Source organism: Castor canadensis, chromosome 13, assembly GCF_047511655.1.
Source record: "Castor canadensis chromosome 13, mCasCan1.hap1v2, whole genome shotgun sequence".
NCBI classification, from domain to species: domain Eukaryota; kingdom Metazoa; phylum Chordata; class Mammalia; order Rodentia; family Castoridae; genus Castor; species Castor canadensis.
The window spans coordinates 8,488,341-8,508,971 of NC_133398.1; the positions used below are offsets into that span (position 1 = coordinate 8,488,341).

General features: G+C 44.3%; 1 protein-coding gene and 1 long non-coding RNA gene across 9 annotated transcripts in view; one reads left to right on the forward strand and one right to left on the reverse strand.

Moving 5' to 3' along the window:
• Garnl3 (GTPase activating Rap/RanGAP domain like 3) overlaps positions 1–20,631 on the reverse strand; it is a 163,124-nt gene that overhangs the window by 31,983 nt on the left and 110,510 nt on the right. For all 8 annotated transcript variants that reach the window (XM_074053160.1, XM_074053162.1, XM_074053158.1 and 5 more), the window contains 9 exons: positions 19,138–19,183; positions 18,224–18,330; positions 14,475–14,590; positions 12,674–12,778; positions 11,560–11,634; positions 9,118–9,229; positions 4,177–4,275; positions 3,748–3,864; positions 2,792–2,967 (listed from right to left, as the gene is read on the reverse strand). In XM_074053160.1, coding sequence (XP_073909261.1) covers positions 2,792–2,967; positions 3,748–3,864; positions 4,177–4,275; positions 9,118–9,229; positions 11,560–11,634; positions 12,674–12,778; positions 14,475–14,590; positions 18,224–18,330; positions 19,138–19,183 — 953 coding nt within the window. The remainder of the gene's footprint in view (positions 1–2,791; positions 2,968–3,747; positions 3,865–4,176; positions 4,276–9,117; positions 9,230–11,559; positions 11,635–12,673; positions 12,779–14,474; positions 14,591–18,223; positions 18,331–19,137; positions 19,184–20,631) is intronic.
• The window catches only part of LOC141415821 (uncharacterized), a 54,023-nt gene that overhangs the window by 773 nt on the left and 32,619 nt on the right, over positions 1–20,631 (forward strand). The window lies entirely within an intron of this gene.

Genomic DNA, 20,631 nt, shown 5'->3' on the forward strand with positions numbered 1-20,631 from the left:
ACACAGTCCACTGGGGAGAATGTAGAGGTTCTGGGGATACAGCGCCAAACCAAAATAAAAAAAAATAATAAATAAAAGAGGAAGACATCTACAGACTAGGGACAAACCAGGAACAAACAAAATAAAACAAAAACAGGGACTAAGGATTATAGAAAAGCTGAGTCAACACACTTTACCCAAATTAAAAACAAAAATTAAGACAGTACAAAAAGGATTAAAAGCTTTCCCATTTCTTCTCAACACTTTCCTCTCGGGAGGTTCCCAAAGAGCCAGGAGAAATTGGATTTATAAATGCCCCTCTCATAAGTACAGAGATTAAAAAAAAGAGAGATAAAACCAGTTTTAGATATACTGAAACTAGAGGTTTAAGGAGCTCTGCTGTGATTTGCCTAAAAATAAAAGACTGATTTTATTTTGTTGCTGCCCTAAAAAAAATTCTAATGTACATCTATGGTTTAAAAGAGCTTTTTTGAAAGGGTGCACTCTGTTTTTTTTTTTGTTTCTTTTGGTTTTTTTTTTTTTTTTTTTTTTTAGTGTGTCATTTTATTTATGTCTCTAAAACAACACTGGACAAAACTTAATTTTTTCCTGGAATTTGAGCTTATCTTATGTGCACTTAAACTGGTATTTTTTTTTGGCATGCTTAATTTATAAAACTTTGTGTGTGTGTGTAAACATCTTCAGAATGGTTCTTAAACTACTGCTATAAGGTTAATGTTGTACTCAAGATAACAACAAAAAAACCTTAGCGTGTTTACACTGGAGATCTTTGTTATATATATATAAATATATAAACATTTTGAGGATAGTTCTTATTGTAGAGTCAATGTAAAAAATTGTTACTTATACTCTGTTCTCCTGCTACTTTTAACAAAACCAGTTTTCAAACTTATTTCAATCAGGTCTCAGACATTCAGGGGTTAACATTCAGGCTAAGACCAGAGAGTAAAAGGCCACAGCCTACAACAGAAATCTTAAAAGTTTGGGTAATTAAAAAAATGACCTTAGCCTGTTTCATTTTGTTGTAAATAAAATCCGGGATTTAATTCTTTATCAACAAATAGGCTTTCTATAAATTGCTTCTATAAAAAAAGCTTTAAGATTGCTTTCTTTTTTCATACAAATATGAGGCTCTAAGTTAAAAGGTTTTATATTATTTTCAACAAGTAATAAAACATATAAAAGGCATTAAAGATATATTTTTTTAAATAAAAGGTTAAAAATGCTTTTAAATAAAAAATTATATAAAAAGGTTTGTCCTCAAAAATTTAAATAAAAAGGATAAACCAAAAGGTAAAGAGTAAGTTGTCACAAAAGTACAGAGTAGGTTGTCATAAAAAAATTTAAGAGTTACATTAAGGGTTTTGTGAGGTCAAAATTTAACGTACTAATGTTAAACTAAAAGTTAATTCTTTAAACTCATAACAACAAGGCTGTCTTAAAAATATTGTTCTGTTCTTAATAACATTTACAAAAAAACTGTCTTAAAAAAAGGTTTTTGTTTTGTCAAGATAACTTTTAGGGATTTTTGGTGCTACAGGTTGATCCAAAAATTTACCAAAACAATAAAAAAAAAAACCAAAAATTTATCAAAACACAGAGAGACAACAAACACAAAAAATGCTGCTGCACTGATATGATGGTTGGAACAAACTTACTTATGTAAAGCAAAGTAAAAACAAAACCAAGGTGCACCCTCCAGATAGGATAAAAAAAATCAAAAAGGAGCACTACACTGGCGGTCTTGAGACCTCAGGTTTTTATTTTATTTATTTATTTTTATTAAAGTCAACAGAGTGGAGATGTTAGTCCTACTTCCACATGTCAGGCGGAGGGAATTTTTGGCCTAGGATGGCCAGATTGGGTCTGTTATTTTAGTGGGGCTCCACTGTCTCCAGGTTGGTGGGATCCTGCTGCATGCCATGAGCCATGTGTTAATGTCAGCAATCTGGGAGGTGATCCCTTATCGACATCTCAGCCATGATTCCTGGCCATTAGGTTTCCTAAGTCCACACTTTCTCTGGTGATTTTTGTCAGGCTTTTGACTACTGAGGTAACTGAGTCATAACTAAATAAAAGAGTCGGTCTATATCCAGTCTTCTAGATAAGCTCATAATTGTGGTTAAGCAACTATTGTCTTGGGTGATTCTAATGCAGTCGGTACCGTACATGTGCCTGTGACTGGCCAGAACCACCTTTTAAAAACGTGCCACTTCTCTGCATTGAACCTCCCCTTGGCTTTCCACCTTACTCAGAGCCAAAGTCTGTGCAAAGGCCTCCAGGGCTCTAGAGACTCTGCTCCCAGTTCTCCTTGACCTGCCCACCTTTCCCCCTCAGCTCCTGTCACCCATGCCTAAAGAGGCATGTGTCTTCAGTAGGCCTCATGGCCCTTGGCTGGCTGCCCCTCCTGCCTGCAATACCCTTTCCTCAGGAACCCTCACGCCCATATGTCGTTTGGATTTCTGATCTGAGGTAGAGATCCACTACCCATCATTCTCTCTATTTCCCTTATCCTCTGTCCTCCTCTGTACTTTATTTTGTCTTCTGCCAGCCACCAGAGACTCATTCGCTCATTTCTGTGATGCTTCAGCTGTGAAGCAATCTTGTGGAAAGTGAAGTTTTATTTAGGGCCATTACTGCATCCTCTGCGCCTAGAACAGCCCCACAGGTGCTCACCAGAATGAATGAGCTTCCCCTTAGACTTCTGAGGTAAACTAGGACACAGGAGGCCAGGGCTCCCTAGTGCACACTGAGCAGTGGGACAGCCAGGGCCCGGAAAGAGAAAACCTACCCTGATGTACTGGAATTCTTCAACAGGTGACTCTGACAGGGGCGATAACAATGAGAGGCCAGTCACCCCGCTTGGCTTGCTGTGTTTCCTGGTGATCAGAAGCAGCTTATTCCGAATGGCAACCACGATTCTCAGCTCTCTGCTGTGGTGGGTGTTAACCGCGTACAGGTGGCAGCCTGGGCAGACAAACGGTTGATGCTCAACACATGAGGATATGGTTTGGAAGCCCCTAGGCTTTGACAGTTAGGGAATTATTGCTACGAACCCTGGAAGTGAGACACAGTTCCGGAATGACTCAGAATGCTTCTGATTCTGGGTAAAATGGAGACCTGACATGAAAACGAGGTCAGGCAAGTCATACTCCCTGTATTCTACAGTGAGTAAACGTGGCCTCAAACCTACTGCATGCCAGAAACTGAAGTGGAGGATGGCCACAGCTCCAGGAACCAAAGACCATCTGAAAATGTCTTTACGAACAGAACCAGTGGAGCTCTGTTCACCTCCAAGACCACTGACGAGAGGCCTAGCATTTTTAGTTTGCAATGTGCTTTCATTGTCTTTCAACCATCTTAGGGAAAACCATGAGACCACCTTCGTGATGTTTCAAATAAGATCAAATTCCTGCTCCTTTGTTTTTTAGTTTGGGGAATCAAAACCCAGGGCTCTGCATGTGCTAGGAGGCGCTCTACCGTGAGCCATATCCCCAGCTCTATTATTTATTTATTTATTATGGTACTAGGTTTTGAACTCAGGGCCTCATGCTTGCTAGGCAGGCGCTCTACCACTTGAGCCACTCTGCCAGCTCTGTTGGGTATTTTTGAGACAGGGTATAGTGAACTATTTGCCCAGGGCTGCCCAGCTCCTCTTATTATTGTTATTTTCAGTGAAACCTAAGAAGTCTGAGAAAAAAAAAGTTAGCTGAACAGACACCACCCAAACAGGAAGACCCAAGTCACCTTTGGTTTTCTCCAGCTTGTTTTCTCTGCAGTCAGACCGGCCTCTCCCAGCCTGCCTCACCTCGAGGCCCTTCTGCACAGCGCTCAGCCTGAAGACAAAGAGGCGGGCATCTTTCCCTGGTGACAGTGTGAAGAAGGCAGAGGAGGGGATACATGGAGAAGTAAAATGACCTGGAGGAACTCCAAGATGGTAGGAAACATGGGTGGGAGGTGTTCCAGAATTCAGATGACACCCACAACACCACCCCTCCTTTTCTCTACTGCTTGGCCCCCTGCCCCTAAACAAGTAGGCTATTCAGGGACCCCAGCATTGGCATCCAAAGAAACAGCAGCATGGCTTATGTGGTCAGACCTCAGTGACCTTTGGTGTTGGCCACAGAGGGTCACCCGCTTTCCTCCCTCCCAGAGCACCACCAGGAGGGGTCCCACCTTTGTCTGCTCTGAGAACCAGAAGGTCCAGAGTCTCCAGCACATGCATCTGTTTCACAGGCAGAGTTCTGTCAAACACCGGCACGGACGGAAGGTCACCTGCAAAAGGAAAGCTGGTCACCATCTCCGCAACCCAGTCCGTGCTTTGCAACCTATGACATGTGCCTGCTGGGAGATCTGACCCCAGCTCTCTCCAGGCAAGGGGAGGGTCAGCTTCTAGAGGTCTCATGAGGTCTACAGAAGTTCAAGCCCGTTCTGATCTCACCTCGGGGATGAGTGCTGGCACTCCCTTTCCAGTATATCCCCAACTCTCTACGGGGGGCACGGCAGCAGGGGCACGAAAACTGTGTTTTTCTCTTTGGTGTTCATCAGAGGAAAAGCAACATGTCTCAATGGCAAGTTTTACTAGGATTGTACCAAAGGACCGAACGCCGTATTTAAAAAATAAGATCAGCCATTTCTCTTAGGTATTTTATATAATATTTGAAAGTATATCATATCTTAGGCCATTTTGTGTATTTCTCAAGAAAAGTAAAATGAACATTTTTTTTTAGCATTTAAGACATACCCTATCCTTGTATGTCCTGTGTCTGTATCAAGAGTAATTTACCTATAAATTTTCAATGTTTTTCCATATAGGGATTTGAAATCTCCGTTTTAGATAAAAATAAGAGAAATATCAAGTAAAGAAGTCTAAATAGCAAGAAAAACTAATTTAGGTGGAAGTGCTCAGGAAGATTAAAGAGTGCAATTGCACATGGAAACTGTTTTTAAGGTTATTTACTGGGACCTTTATTGCTAACAATTACCTTATCCCTGGGGTGTCCTAGACAAAGGGGCCATTGAGGTTGCACCATAGAAGGCTCTGCTTTGTACTTGGCACAGAATCAGGGCAAGGTGGACATGACCAGGGCTGGTGTGGACACCCTGAGCAGGAGGAATAGCTAGTTCATTCTTCATCTGCATTCAGCCTTTGAGGGCTCTGCTGTGGGTTTAGGTTAGTTCGTTTCATTATAATTTAGGTGCAAGGGGATCGAAGTGAGGCTGGGAGTTCATCCTTTCCTGAATGGCTCCCAGGCAGGAGCAGGTTCTCCTCATTAGAATTAGTAATGCCCCCAATGGGGAGAGGGTCTCCAGTTCCTGCAGGCCTGTGGGGAGCTCTGATCTGTCAGCGCACAGAAGAACCTATGCTCACATTAGACACAGGGCTTGCCTCCAGGTCCCCGTCAGTCACAGTGGCAAGTGTGAGTTTCTCACAGCCCATCAACCACTTTCCTTCCTCCTCTCCCCCAGGCCTGCACAGAAAGGAATTGATTCCAGGGTCTTTGTACTGCTGCTGGGGCAGACATCAGTGTTCAGAACGTAAGAGGATTACTCCAGTATCTGTTATCATATCTGGGTGAACAGCTGCAATTACTTCATTTTGTGGGACAGTGGCATTAACGGCAATGGCAGGTCACATGCTGTGCGGAGTTTCCTCTGTTACTTAAATGCCACAATGACTCGATTAGGTGGGGAGTGGGAATCAGTCCCATTTAACAAATGAGGAACCTGAGGCTTAGTGATGTTCAGAACTTGTTCAAGGTCACACCTTCAGCATGTGGAGCCCTAAGTGACGGTAACACTTCATTTTACATTGAAAATAGAAGCGCACTGTGTAGCTGCCAAGCTGAGTCTAGCGAAAACTAGTATTTATTTTCCATCCAGTCTTTCTCAGATAGCTGAACTGGTTTACATACAGCACAGGAAGGCAAGGACAGGAGAAAGTGACATGTGGGTTTAATGACTCTTGATGCAGTTTTCCTTCCTATAATCTTTGTATGGGGAAGCAGTCTTTCAGAGACAGCTTTTCATAGTAAATAGAATAGCTTTTCTATTTACTATGAAACCAAAACACATGGCAGTAGCTTATTCAGTTAGTGTTCATTCTCCTTTCAAAGTAGGTTTGCTACAGTTAGAGTGCAAAGGATCTTGATTTTTAATAATGACCTTGAGAGGGGTAGACTCTCCAGGGGCGAGTCTAATGAAATTAAGCAAAGGCTAATGGAATAGAGTGAAAGTCAGCCTGGAGCAAGAGACAGATTCACTCAGAGAAACAAGTCATAATGCGATTAAATGTAGACCAGAAGAAGGTAAGCAAAGAAATAAGAGAATTATAGCACAACAAAGGGTACAAAGAGAGCATTCAGGGGAATCGCTTATAATTAGGACATGAGAAAAATCACCGTATCTAAGCTGCTGGTGGGCAAATTCAGCTACCACCCAGCTTCCTCCAAATTTGGAAGAAAAGAGTTTCCTGGACAGTCATAATCATCTCTATATCCAATTCCACCATTAAATTTTGGATCCATGAATACAAAAATTTCAGAAAAGACTTGGTTTGGATTTTACATAAAAAAAAAAAGAAGCAACTCGATTTTTAAAAATTTTTAGGTAGCAAGTGTTACAAATAGTCACTATGGAGCATGTTTTCTCTGCCCCCAAAAGGCAAATGGGTAGCATCAAACCTTATTTTAATCACAGAAGTCTGCATACTCACTTGCCCAGGACTATCGTTTTGGAAATCTGTATCAAGGGAAAAACAAAAACATTGGTAGAGTTTAATTTAGTTTTAGTGGAATGTGGTTGGTTCAGTGGAAAGAGCACTGGAGCAGGAATCACAGCTGGGTTCTAGATCCAGATGTGCCACTAAGCAGATGTGATTCTGGATAAGGCACACAGTTTCTTTAGGCCTCGGTTTATCTTTATCTGTAAAACTAAGAGACTGGATTAAACCTCTCAGCTATTTTTCTTTGTGGTGGTACTGGGATTTGAACTCAAGGCTTATATGCTTGCTAGGCATATGTGCTCTACTGCTTAAGACATGTCTCTAGCCATTTTTGCTCTGATTATGTTGGAGATAGAGTCTTGTTTTTTGCCCAGACCAGCCTGGCCTTCAATCCTCCTAGTTGTGCTTCCTGATGTAGCTGGGATGACAAGTGCATGCCACTGGCAACCAGTTATTGGTTGAGATGAGGACTTGTTAACTATTTGCCCTGGCTGGCCTAAAACAGCGATTCTCCTGATCTCAGCCTTCCAAGTAGCTAGGATTACAGGCGTGAGCTACTGGTGCCTGGCTTTTTAAATTTTTTTTCTTTCTAATATAAATTCTTTATATTTTTGTTGTAAATTCCTAGGAGAACAGTAAAGATAAGAGCTGCCATTTAATAAGCTGTTACTATGTGCCAAACACTGTGTTAAGCAGGTAACACAGGTAGCACCTACAGTCCTCTGCTTGCAGTTATAAACAGTATTCCTGCTGAGTATTACCATCTTTTATTATTATAAACTATTTTTCAGACTCTTAAAAATTACCCCTGCTTAGAGAAACTCGAGGCTTAGAGAGGTTGGATTTCCTTTCCTTTTGATGCTGGGAACCAAACTCAGGATGTGAGTCTACGTAACAGGCAAGCACTCTACCATTGAATTTTCTTCAAGATCACCAAAAGTTTCTCAAATTAAGGATTTAAATTCTAAATCAGTGAATTTTAAATTATCTGCCTTTTATTGAATTAGTCATAGACATGATTTGGTTATGGGCACACGATTTAGACCTATATCAGAAAGAACTGGCCAGGTGAGAAAGCAGTGCCTGTGAAGTGTGGTCCCTCCTGCCGTCCTGCAGAAGGCACGGGGCACCGCACAGAGCAGGGCACTGAGGGAGCAAAGGTCTTGCTAAGCGGAGACGGGGTGCTGTAGTTTTAGGCCGAGTCACTCCTACAGTGGTGGTTCTAGGACCCCACGGTGTGGCACTATGGCAATAGAGACTGGGCAGCCACTTCAGTCTTAGGATGCTCCTTGTGAGTTGCTGCCTTCGTGTGTGTGGCTCCTCTGAAGCCCCAGGAGATGGATGACCTGGTGCCAGTGCTGGCCTCCTCTGTCATTCATCGGGAGTCTGGAAAATGCAAAGGAGCCTCCTGCTGGAAGGGACCACATGGCCAAGAGTCTACATCCCCCACTTATCTGAAGCTGCACACCCCCCCCTTCCTGGCTGAGGGCTTGCCCACGGGGGCAGGCGGGGCTCGCTGACTGTCAGAAAGTCTGCTTTTGTATTGAGTTGAAGTCTGTCTCCCTGTCAAAATCATTCTGTTTCTATATCCATCAAAAATGGTTTATCCAAGCGTCTATCATTTGTTTTGGATTGGATACCAAGTACGTTTAGAATCAGAACTAGAAGTTTTTATTTTTTTTGTGCTACAGAGGTTTGAACTCAAGGGTCTCATGCTAGTTACTACTCTTTACCACTTGAGTCATGCCCCCATCCTTTTTTTGACTTTGGTTACTTTTTGGATAGGGTCTTACATTTTTTTTCCCCCAGAGCTGGCCTCAGACTGAGATCTTCCTACCAATGTCTCTTGCTAGCTGGGATTACAGATATGTACCACACAGTTGGCTCATTTATTGAGATGGGGGGGGTCTCAGTAATTGTTTGCCTAGCTTGCCTTTAACTGTGACCCTCCTGAGTAGCCAAGAATATAGGAGTAAGCCATGGTGCTTGGGCTTCAATCAGAAGTCTTAAAAAAGCTTCGAGAGAGAACATGTTCCTGAGAGAATGGCTCTAACTAATGTGTCCCTTTTGATTTAAGATACAATATTGGGGCCATAATAAGTATTGGTTGACAAGAAGATTATTTTAGAAGGTCTTTAATATCCATGGACTAATCAGAGATTGGGGAAGGAATGAACCTAAAGCTTACCCTCCAGTATGCTTGGTTCAGAGTGTAGTCTCTTTACTTGCCCTGAAAACATGGGGTTCCTTTTGCAAGGATATCAAACTTTGCTTACTTTCCTGTGGACCACAAAGTGACAGTCTAAAGGAAGTGAATTGGTGGTGGTCATCCACCTGAGAAGTACTACACATCACACAAAGAAAGACATTTGTAGGAGCAGCTACTCACTAACCATCCACTAGCAAGACGCCAGCATCAGTGGAAACCAGCAGGGCCTGGCCCCAGGGATCTGCGCACACGGCTTCGTGAGGGAAATTACTGCAGAAACACTGGGGCTCCCAGGGCTGCGAGGCAACACAAGCATCAGAAAATAAGTGCACCAGGAAACACATACTGAGGCCCATCGGGAACTGCACAGATTGATGCCTGAAACAGTAACACAGATACCCTATGGGAGGAGTCACGCCAAACCCCACGAGCTACGTGGGGTCTAGACTCAGTTAACTTTCTTAAGGAGAAAAATCTTTCAAATCCATATGCTAAGAAATCAGTGAATTCCCGTTTCTGGCACCATGACCTGCCTCGATGTGACAATGTTCCTTGTGCAATGGGAACATTGATAAGGTTTTCTAAGCAGTTTTCTTTAACAACTGGAAGTTGGGCCAATCAGTGTTCACTTTTTGGAAATTTTACATGCATTCATCATAAAAGGAAGTCCTACATAATTCTATTAAAAAAAAGAAGTTCCTGTGTTGCTGATTCAGCAAGATCATTGAACCATATGCAATGCAAGAAATTGCTACTGTCCGAACATGAAAATGCTTACTGACTCATAAGATTCTAAAATCTTAACACTACAAATGTGTTGTTTTTTTTTAAGTACTACCAATGAAACTACCCCTAGTCCCTCCCTCCCCCCATGACACATCCAAACCATGTGAATTTTCCCTGGGTTCTTAGCTTTATTTTTATTCCAGCCATAGTTAGCTCTCCTTCACAATGGCTTCATGCTCAGTGTGGACACATGGACTCAGGAGGCATTGTCTCCTGAGGTCTCAGTCACACCGGAATTGTAAACATTTTCAATAAAATCATTCACTTCCCTTCAGAGCACCTAGCCCCATGCTTTACAGATTTCTGGAGAAAGCTGAAGTCTTACATCTTCACTTCCACTGTCAATAGATATAAGGGCCTCACATGTCCTTCCTGTGGCTGTAGATGAGCCCGTGTGCGCACACATAGGTGTGGTAAGTACTCAGTGAAGACATGCTCACCTCCTCACAGAGAGAGTGGAGTGTCGCTAAGGCTGAGGATAAACACTGCATGGGTTATCACCAGCTTGCCCTTTTGGGAACCCACTGCCTCAGAAAGAATATTCTACTTGCTAAGGTGGGACCTGCACTGTTTTGATCACCTAAAGAATGTGGGAACATTTTATAAACTGAGAAAGGGCTACACAAGGACAGGTCATTGAATGAAATGACATTTTTCCAAGAAGAGTTCTGGCAACTCTGAGCTTGTGACTTGTAGCAGGAGGACATGAAAAAGCAATGGCAATCAATATAAATGTCATTCTGGGACAGACAGAGAAACCAGTATTTTAGGTAGCACCAAGACAGAACAACCGAGCGTTAATAATGAAGTATTCTCTGGCCAGAGGACACAGTTTGGAAAACTTATGCAGAAAGGGGCCCTTCATCAGGAAAATCCAAGGACCTCAGAGGACCCAGGGAGGGCTGTGAAACCCCAGAACTTGTATCCAAAACGATTTGTGTGTCTGTATGCCACTCCCATTTTCATGGGTGGTATATGGGGTGTCCATTGTGTTTAGGGTCTGTTGTATTTTGAGCTCTTTTTTTCCTGAAATCACACTGTAAAGCAGGTAGGCCTAAATCACGAAAGCAAATGCCTTCAGTGGTCTTTTGTATTCTAACAGACACTTCTCTAGTGCTGAGCTGTGTGTGCCTCTGTTGCATTTAACTCACATATCTGGAATGGGATTAAGCACATGAGGGTACTGTTTTACAATATAAAATCAGGTGTATAGTTAAGTCTATCCTGTGATTCCTGCATTTTTTCTCTTCTATTCTTGATTAGCAGCTAGTTTTTACCCCCATGAAAAATGGGAATGAGAATAGACAGGCTGAGAACTTTTTAGCTGGCTGAGTGACCTAGAGATTAGGTACTGGTGTTCCACCTGCACTCCTCAGTTGCTATGGGAGCCAGTTAGAAATGCAACCTTTCAGGCCACACATACATCTATGGAACAGAAACAGGGGTGACATGAGCACATGCTATGTGGAGAATCCCTGCTCCAGGGTGGACTCTGGGAACTGCAGGGAAGATCCTAAGAGATGTCAACTCTTGAATCCAGCCCAGCCCTTCTGCATCAGAGCATGTGTTTGGTTAGGACATCGGGGTGACACACATGCACGTACAACTTGAGGGGCACTGTGAAACTGGCCTGGCTGACAGAGTTCTGCTCTACCCATGCAGGCAAAGGCAGGAGTGTCCTGTGGAAACAGGCTCTCATGACATTATCTGGGACTACCCCTAGAGGACACTGCAGGTGACAAGCTCTTCCTTCTGCCCCCAAACCTTTTCCCAAGAGTCTCAATAACTTCACTGAGCATAATGGACATTCACAGTTCAACCTGAAAGTTCATCAACTCACCTCTTTTTTACAGATCCCTGAAGCTGCCAAGCTCGATGGGGCATCCCCTCTCACAATGGACTTCAGTTTTAGTGCCTTATGGAACAGAGATCTCTTAAAGTTTGTTATCAGGCAGTAAAAGAACGGCAGAATAAATAATTATGATTTGGAAAAATTAATGAAACAGGAGTAATTTGGAGTTAAAGTTTCAGCATTCCTCTACTGACTCAGCACTGACAACAGGAATTAGTGGGAAATGGTGAAGCCCTAATGACTGTGTCCCAGTCCACGTCACCCCAAATGCACTCTGTTATTTCACTTAGGTCATGTTGCAGTGCTGTGATCTCTAAACTGAGCATTGAAAATTACTGATTCCCAGGCCTCCCTCAAACTTGATGGCTCCAAATCCCTAGAAGGAGAGGCCAGGTATATTTAACAAGGACCAATGCATTTGCCTTGGTCTTTGGGAAAGGGCTCTTTGCCTCTAGGCTTTCACAGGACCCTTCCTCATCCACCTGCTTTGCTGAGGGCTCTATTTGTGGGCCAGTCCTTATCTGCAGCTGGCACCGCCCCAACTTCTCCCTGCTGTGATGTGGGGTCAGGGCAGGAAGCTTGGAACTGAGAAATGCTACTGTCCAATGGGAGTGAGGTAAAGGAGAAGGGATTTCCTACAAGGCCTGGAGGAATGGGGTGAGTAGGAGCTGCCTAAGTGCAATGATTGCTTCTAATAATCAGGGTGGAAATTCAGGTCTTTTGTGAGCAACACTGTCACTCTGTGCTGGGCCAAGGAAGGGTTCGATGTGCATTTCCCAAGTTGGTTCCCCATTGTGCCTTCCTGGGAGATGGGAAAGTGGTTCATGCTCTCTTGACAAGAGGGGGCCGCAGTGGGGCCCTGGACCACTTGCTTTCAGTTGGAAGTTGTCCTGCTGCTGCAGAGTGCTGTACTCTCACAGACACCCACAGGAAATTACACCTACACAGCTGTCAATCTCACTGTGGTCTCCGCGCCAATCCTAAGAGAAATCATGGAGCTCCTACAACAGCAGGAAAACGTAAAAGGCTCTGCACCGTGGCCCATCTGGTTCGGACAGAATCATCAATGTAAGTCTCGCAGATGTTTCACAAGAAAACCGACCTGCCCTATTCTAACAAACTCCGCCTGGCGGGCTTCCTCTTTCTTCCGAGCAGACTTGGGCGATTCAGGCAAGACATCACTAAAAGACCGTCTATTAAGCATGTTCTGAAAAAAGAAAAACAAGCTATGAATTCCATAAACAGTTGTCAAGTCTCATCATTTGGCTTCTCTTAAACACAAACCTATTTGTCCAAATGGACCTGTTTATACCCTCAGTATTTGTTCACTCAGTAAGCATTTATTGAGCACTTCCTGCATGCCAGGTCTATGCTAGATTCAGGGGTAAAGCACACACAGATGCAGAGCCAGCACCGCAGAGGCTTTGAGCCAGGCGAAGCAGCAGCTCCATCACTTACTAGTAGTGACTTGGGCCACCGTGTTACACAGCTCCAGGATGCCATTCTCAAAGAGGGGTGCCCCTGGGGCACAGTACACTGAATCCTACGGGAATGGTACCCAGGACTGTGGGACTCTGTGACTCTGTGGGTAACGCTGGGTAAGGTAGTTAGCTCCTGTCTCCTAGGTATGTTATGAGAATTAAGAGAGGCAATGCACGCAAGGTGATTATCACGGTGCTTGGCACATGCTCAGTAAACACTACTTCTCCAAATCTGTCAGAGAACTTGCGGCACTTGCTCACTCAGCAAGCACAGACTGAATACATCCCTGCTTTGCCAGGCTTGGGGGGTTGTGGCAGCCACAGTCTCTGTACTTATGAAGCACAGAGGCTGGCAAGGCAGTGAGTGAAAGGATTAGCACACGGGGTCACTGCTGAGAAGGGCAAGTGTGAGGTCTATCAGGGACTTGTTTTGACTAGGGGCAGGCGACGTCTGGCTGAGGCAGAAAAGCCTTAGACTTGAGGAAAACGATCACTCATTTTGGTGTCCTCTCTGCACCCTTCCCTGACCTTAGGGAGGAAAAGGAATTGACAGATTACCTTTTAAGGTTTGCTCTGTTGGGTCCTGGCCTACTTCCTGCTAGTATACTGACTAGGCAGAAGTCAAGGAGTGCTGAAGGAAAGGGGCCTATGAGCACTAGCTCATTTTGGTATCTATCCCCCCTGGGCGAGTGCCAGACACTTCTCATTTGCATGCATCATCAGCAATTAATTACTTTTACTAGAGTTTAAAAATGAAAGACCAGATCCTATGGGAATTTCCCCACTTGCTCAGTGCTTCCTTGTTAAATAGGCAAATATTTGTAAACAATGACAATTTTACTCTGCATTAAGAGTGCCTAATCTTGGTGACCTCACACACTGAGTCCACAGGCCCCTGGAGGTGACAGGAAGGGGCTGGGTCTCATCAGTGTAAAAGTACCTTGGGCCTAGGAAGTGTCTAGTACCAAGTGGGTTTCCAGCCAATGGAAATGCTTGTTCAGTACCTGATTATGGGCTAACCGGGACATCTCCTGAAAACCTAAGACAGCACCCCATTTCTCTCCATAACTCACGTTTTTGGCTATCTATCAGCTCCATGGAACAGGTAACACTGAATAATTCATCAGGGACAGCACCCCTAAAAAGCACTCTTAAGTGCTCAAGGGGTGGCCATCCATACTCGTGCTTCACCCCTCCTGTGCTTCAGTTTCTACAGGCCTCAGGTTTGTGAAAGTCATGTTTTTCTAAATGGACATTCAGTGTTTCTTCTTGTGGCAGCAGTGGAACAATGTGGGTGGCCACAAGTGAGTTCAGACAACAAGGATCCTGGTGATTGCTACGTTTTACCCAGGGCCCCATCGCTAGGACTGTGCTCTCTGCTCAGACACCACAGGAGGGAAAGACGACTTTGAACTCAGGTACCTTGTGCAAATCTGGCATCAAATCCTGGTATAAAGAGCGAATCAACATGTCCAGAGTGCGCCGGCGTTTCTGGGCAAAGGTGGGGGTTTCCAAAGTGGCCTTTTCACCATTAATTACTAAAACAAACCAATAAAAAGGAAATTATAGACATCAGTAGCTATTTAAGAATGTTCTTTCCAAGGAAACTCCTTATGGCAGACACCACCCACCTTCATAACATGGTATTATGGTTTAGAAATGAAATGTTCCCAAAAGACCCATGCGTTGAAGGCTTGGGTCCCAGCTAGTGGACCCGATCATTGAGAGGTGACTGGACCACGGGGGCTCTGACTTCAGTGGATTAATCCACTGGTGGATTCACAGTCTGATGGCGTTATTTATTAGGTGGTGGTGGAAACACTTGGAGGTGGGGCCTAGTTGGAGGAAGTAGGTCACGGAGGGCATGCTTTTGAAGGGTGTGCCTTGCCTCCTAGCCCCTTCCTGTTGCTCTCTCTGCTTCCTGGATGTCATGAGGTGAGCAGCTTTCCTCTGCCATGGCTTGTCACCACGATGTTCTGCTCACCTCAGGCCCACAGCAATGGAGCCAGAAACCATGGACTGAAATCTCTGAAACCTGAGCCCAAATAAATCTTTCCTCCTTTCAGTTGTTTTTCTCAGGCATTTTGTCACAGTGATGGAAACTGACAACCCAACTGGTATTGTCATTGGTCTGAAAATCCTTTTATGGAAGAATGCTTAAAAACTCTCTAAATTTCTACTGCAGATCCAAACAGTCTGTAGGCATGTTTATCTTCCCTTTCTTGCTGAATAGCAAGCTTCCTAAGCAGAGGGGATATCCAATTTTACCTAAAGACCTCTTTAGCCTTATACCCAGCTATTGACCCATCCTTCCCTTCCTCCCTCCTTCCCTCCCACCTATTGTACCAAACCACCAGTTGTCATTTAACAGGGTTACATATATATTTTCTGCATTTTGTTAGAAAAAAAATAATGCCTCAGTAAACTACTGGGATTTTTAGCCTAACAGAATTTTCATCTGGGGAGAGCTGGGGTTTTAGTGCACTACAGACACTAGGCCAATACAGTGGGATGTGTAGCTCGTTACACGCTAGAGCACAGAGATAAACTATGCAATAAAGTTAGAAGTTAAGACAGTCATGAATGTGGATACCAGCTCTGTTGCTAGCTGTGTATTCTTAAGCAATTTTCTAACCTTTGTGGGGCCTCAGTTTTCCACCTCATAAAATGGGTATTAATCGTATTTCCTTGTAGGGTTGTTGTTAATTGAGTGAGGTAATACATATAAATAGCACAGTGTTGAACTGATATAATATTTATTTTTCTCAAAGGAAGATCAGTGTTCATAGACTGAAAAATAGAACTTCTGAGGGACAGGCATTCCCTACATAAGCTCTGCGTGCTGTGAATAAGCTGCACTTGCATGTGGCAAGGCATTGCTCAAGGAATTTAAACTACATGTGTCTAGCTACTTTCTTTAATTCTGTGATGAGGATATTGTTCTCCTTAGTACTTTAGAAAAATCCACTTAAAATGATTTGCTTTGGCTGTAAAGGGGAAAAGGCTGAGATACTTGCGAAAATGCCATTTCCTGTTACCTTGGAGTTTTCTACTGGCCTACTTCCTTGGTGCCTTCTGCTAAATTCACTCTGGGATTCAGAAGACCTTCTGGTCCAGGCTTTACTATTTTGTCAGTCACCCAGACTCCGTGGCCCTCCTGGCCCTGTGCTCCATCTCTGCCATATGCCCACTTTTCAGGTCTTCAATTTGAGAGCAACCAAATCCCTGGTTTCATTTTGCCCCAAGTCTCTGAAGGTGCTAATGAGTCATTCTGTTGACTGGTTCCATTTTGATCAGTGTTGCTCAGTGACCCTTTAACTAACTCAGGGTTAAAGTGCTCAGGCCCTTGGGGTGCTTACTTTGAACCCAGCTTCTGATACCCTTTCAACTGCTCCCCGTTGCTAACTCTTTGTTTCTGGCTTTCTATTGGATCTTCAGGGCTTCAGTTATACACACCCCACAGCTTTGAGACCCAGGAGGTTTCTCACAGAATTTCAGATGACTGGCTTGTTTTGGAAAACTCAGAGTATCTGGCAACTGCAGGCTCAGGCTACTGAAAGTCATCACCTGGCTGAAGCAGGGGGAATGCTCTCCAAACTGCCATAGCTCCCCAGCACTCTTGTCTGTCCTGTTGGCCTACTTTGCTCAGGCATCCCCCTTCCCTCCGCCTTTTTAGGCACTTGGGTTTGTGACTCTTGTTCCAGCATTTGCAACAAGGAGTATAGGGACTGGAAAGGAAGGGCAGAGGTCATCATTTTTTGCAAGTGGCTGTATCTGCTGCTTCTCATGTCAGAGGGACAATGCTCTAGACCCTGGCATAGGTTAGTGTGTAGTACTGTGGAAGGGGAAAACGCTGGGGCCTAGCTGTAGTGGAGGAACCCCAGCCAAGGGTGCTCAAGACTCCATTTGCCAGGGAGAGAGGCTGGGAGGCAGGTGGGGATCTCTGCACAGAGCAGCGGAGGCTATGGAGGGAAGGGAGACTTCAAGTGGCTTGGCTATGACGGGGATGCTTTTGGTGACTGGAGTTAAGTAACACTCATCCCTTCAAGTGCCACCTGCATGGGTACATGACATGGGAGCCTTCTGTGGCTGCTGAGGGAGGATTCATGTGCAGAGTTATGAAGTATGAAGGGACAGTGTGTGTACCCCTGGCCCTGGCCTGTGGCATTTGTTTTGGCCAATTCTGTGGGAGGATTAAGACTGGAAGTCAAGGAGCAGGCAGGTGTCCATGAAGTACTCTGGGACCAGGTGACCAGGATAAACTCAAAGGAGAGGACAGGAGCCCTTCCAAATGCTCCCAAACTACCCAGCAACAGTGACATAATTAGGCAAAGACTGTGCGTGGGTGGGACAGGACAAGAGGCCATCAGCTAAGCAGCTGCAATGCTCAGCATGCCTGGCAGAAGCTTGGAGACGGCCTCTTCACAGACTGCACAGTCCGAGGGGCACTGCCAGGGCCCCACGCTGGCAAGCTGGACTTCTATGAAGAGAATGCAATGAACGCAGCTGAGCAATGCCATTCTGATCGGCAGTGACAGTCTCCCTGGCTTTTCAGACAGAATAACCAAGGGCTGCTCAGGAGAGGGGTATGGCACAGCTCCTTGGTTCAGAAGATGGGGGCTCAGAGCCAGGTATTGAATGAAGCTAAGATCTATGCTCACTGGCTAGCTGACTAGTAAGGCCTAAGGTGGGCAGGCTCTACACACACCCCATTCTCCCACCCCCTTCTCTTTCTCTCTCTCTCTCTCTCTCTCTCTCTCTCTCTCTCTCTCTCTCTCTCTCACACACACACACACACACACTCCCAATACCCCTATCCCTAAATGTATTTCATAACCGCTCTTTCCTTCACCTTCATCCCGCTCTGTGACAGAGAGAGACACCTATCATCAGAGACTCAGAAAGAGGGCATCAGAACCCAGGGCACAAAGTTTAATTTGAGGCCCCTGGTGCTATGAGTGGTGAGACTGGACAAATACAAGGGAGATGGGTAGGAGGGTTGGTGTAGATGAGGACCCAGGAGAAAACTATACAGCACTCCAGAAAATGAAACCCATGTTGTATAAGAATGAACAGAAACGATAATTTCTTATGCAGTACCTGGGGAGAATATGAACAAGTGTACTCCAATACAGAACAAGTTGCACAAACATATCAAAATGGCAACTTACATTTCACTAGCAAAAAGTCCCTGAATTCCTGGTGGTCTGTAAACACCGGTGGGGATGGCAATGGTGGGCCAAAGAGTGGTACGCTTTCTTCTGAAAATATTTTCAGCCTATGTAGAGAACATTCCAGAATTAGTTGGTTTTTCTTCAAAGATCATCCATATTTTGCCCGTAAATGTGCCCAGTGGCCTATGTGATGTGTTAGGACTGTTCAACGCCCCCGCAGGAGGCTAGACCACCACCCAACCCTCTTTTACAGTTTCATATGCTTTCAGGACAGAGGCTACATCTTCCTGAGTCTTTCAGGGGTCCAGCCCACCAAAGTGTGGACAAGGCTAGGCACCTACAAATACCAGCAGTGGCCACCATGGCACACCACTGCATACCAGGGAGACTCAGCTCTGACTGGACTTCAGCAATCCTGCCAGGGAGGGAGCATCACCTCCATGCTACATGAGGCCTGAGGCTCCGAGGGGATGAACACCTTTCACAAAGCCTTAAAGTCACTAAGTGACAGGGCCGTACTTGAATCCACATCTTATTGATAGAAGTCAGTGTTTCATTCACAAAATTATGATACCTTTTAGAAGACTAACTTTTGATAACAGAAGGGTAAATAGAGAAGATAGTAGCCTAGGAAAGAGGTTAATATGGCCAAGGTCAAATATATCACATTGGTTCCCCACATGAAGTACAAAAGGCCAAACTAACCCTGCTCCCTGGATCCACTGCACATAGCAACACCACACCGAACAAATTTTTCCTGAAGAGGTGGCCTTGAAAAAAGTTCTATAAGGTGAGGATATTCATATTAAATCCATCCAGAAGAATGAATCTCAAGAGTCCCACACAATCAATGTCAAATCAGTAAGTAAACATGAGAATTAGGTAAGAAGGGAGATGAGGTCATCGCCTACCTGTAATTGTCATTTTGCTGGTCATACCTTACTAAGGCAAAGATATCTGTGGGATAGTCAAGGAAATAAATCAACAACCCCAATGCTCAAAATTGACTGCTTATATTTTGAAAAATCCCTTGTGTGGAATCATTCTTTTTGATTTAGAGACAGGGTCTCACTTGGAGTCCAGGCTGGCCTTGAACTTGTGATCCTCCCACCTTAGCCTCCCGAGTGCTATAATTACATGCACGTACCACCATGCTCAATCAGAATCATTCCTGAACAACCCTTTTGTGGCTAGGGCATCTGTTGCTCTTAGGTTGGGACGTAATGTTGACCTCTTTCTAAGAGACCGCTTAGGGAGTGACATGCAAGAGTTCTGTGACCAACATTGTGTGTTCTTCCACTGGGAAAAGATAAACCTCCAAAGTGGTCAGAAGAGCAACAAAAATAAAGGTATTAAATAACTAATCAGTCAACAGAGCAAAAAGAACAGCTGCCTTGCCTGAAAATGCAAACAAGATCCTAACATAAAATTAGTCATATATTTCATCTCACACATTTTGAGGATAGCAATTCAAATGTTTTCACTGTACACCTTCCTGCTCTCTCCTTCTGGTTTTAGTAGACAAAACACAACAGAAAAATTGAGCCAATGTGGTTGGTGACAGCTTCTAAGCTAACTACTCGCTTGGGTTGGAGCCCGAAGAGTCCAGAATAGCACAATTGCTAGGGTGTGGCTCAGTGGTAGAGCACAAACATGGCGTGTTCCACCCCAGCCCCAGGGAGTGGGGGAAAGTGTGTAAGTTAAAGCTTAAAAAAGCTCTTTTAAAATACATGAGTAAAGAAGCAAAGCCTCCTGCATCCAGTGGCTTTCTCTCTCTGTTCTTCCTCCTGTCCCCCCTTGTCCATCCCAGCCTGTCTTAGCTAGGGCTATAAAACCACCAGTCTCTTGGTGTTTTCACACCTGGACTCAGAGAAGTAAATCTGCATTAAATATCTACTTGTCCTCTTCCAGAAGAAAAGGTGCCAAGCCCAAATCTAAAGCAATAAGGGAAATCGCAAAAATTCTCTCACTTAAAAAGTTACTTCACTTCTCCTGCACTGTATTTGGAGAAGTTTTTTGTTATGGCAAAAAAACCACACACACAAGAGGAGGGAAAGAGTAGTCCTAAGGCCCAGGGAACAGAGGGAGATCTTACTTGATAAGGAAGATTGATATTAACTTTAATTATGGTTTCCTCACCCTAAGAAATTTGGCAATTTTGACTTTTAAAAACCTCTTTACATGCTGTATGTTAGGTTTCTCTTTCTTTGGCAGTATTGGGATTTGAACTCAGGGCCTACTCCTTGAGCCACTCCACCAGCCCTTTTTTGTGAAAGGTTTTTTCAAGATAGGGTCTTGCGAACTAGTTGCCCGGGCTGGCTCCGAGCTGCGATCCTCCTAATCTCTGCCTCCTGAATTAATGTTAGGTTTTAAGGAACAAGTCAGAGTATAGCAAGAAACTATTT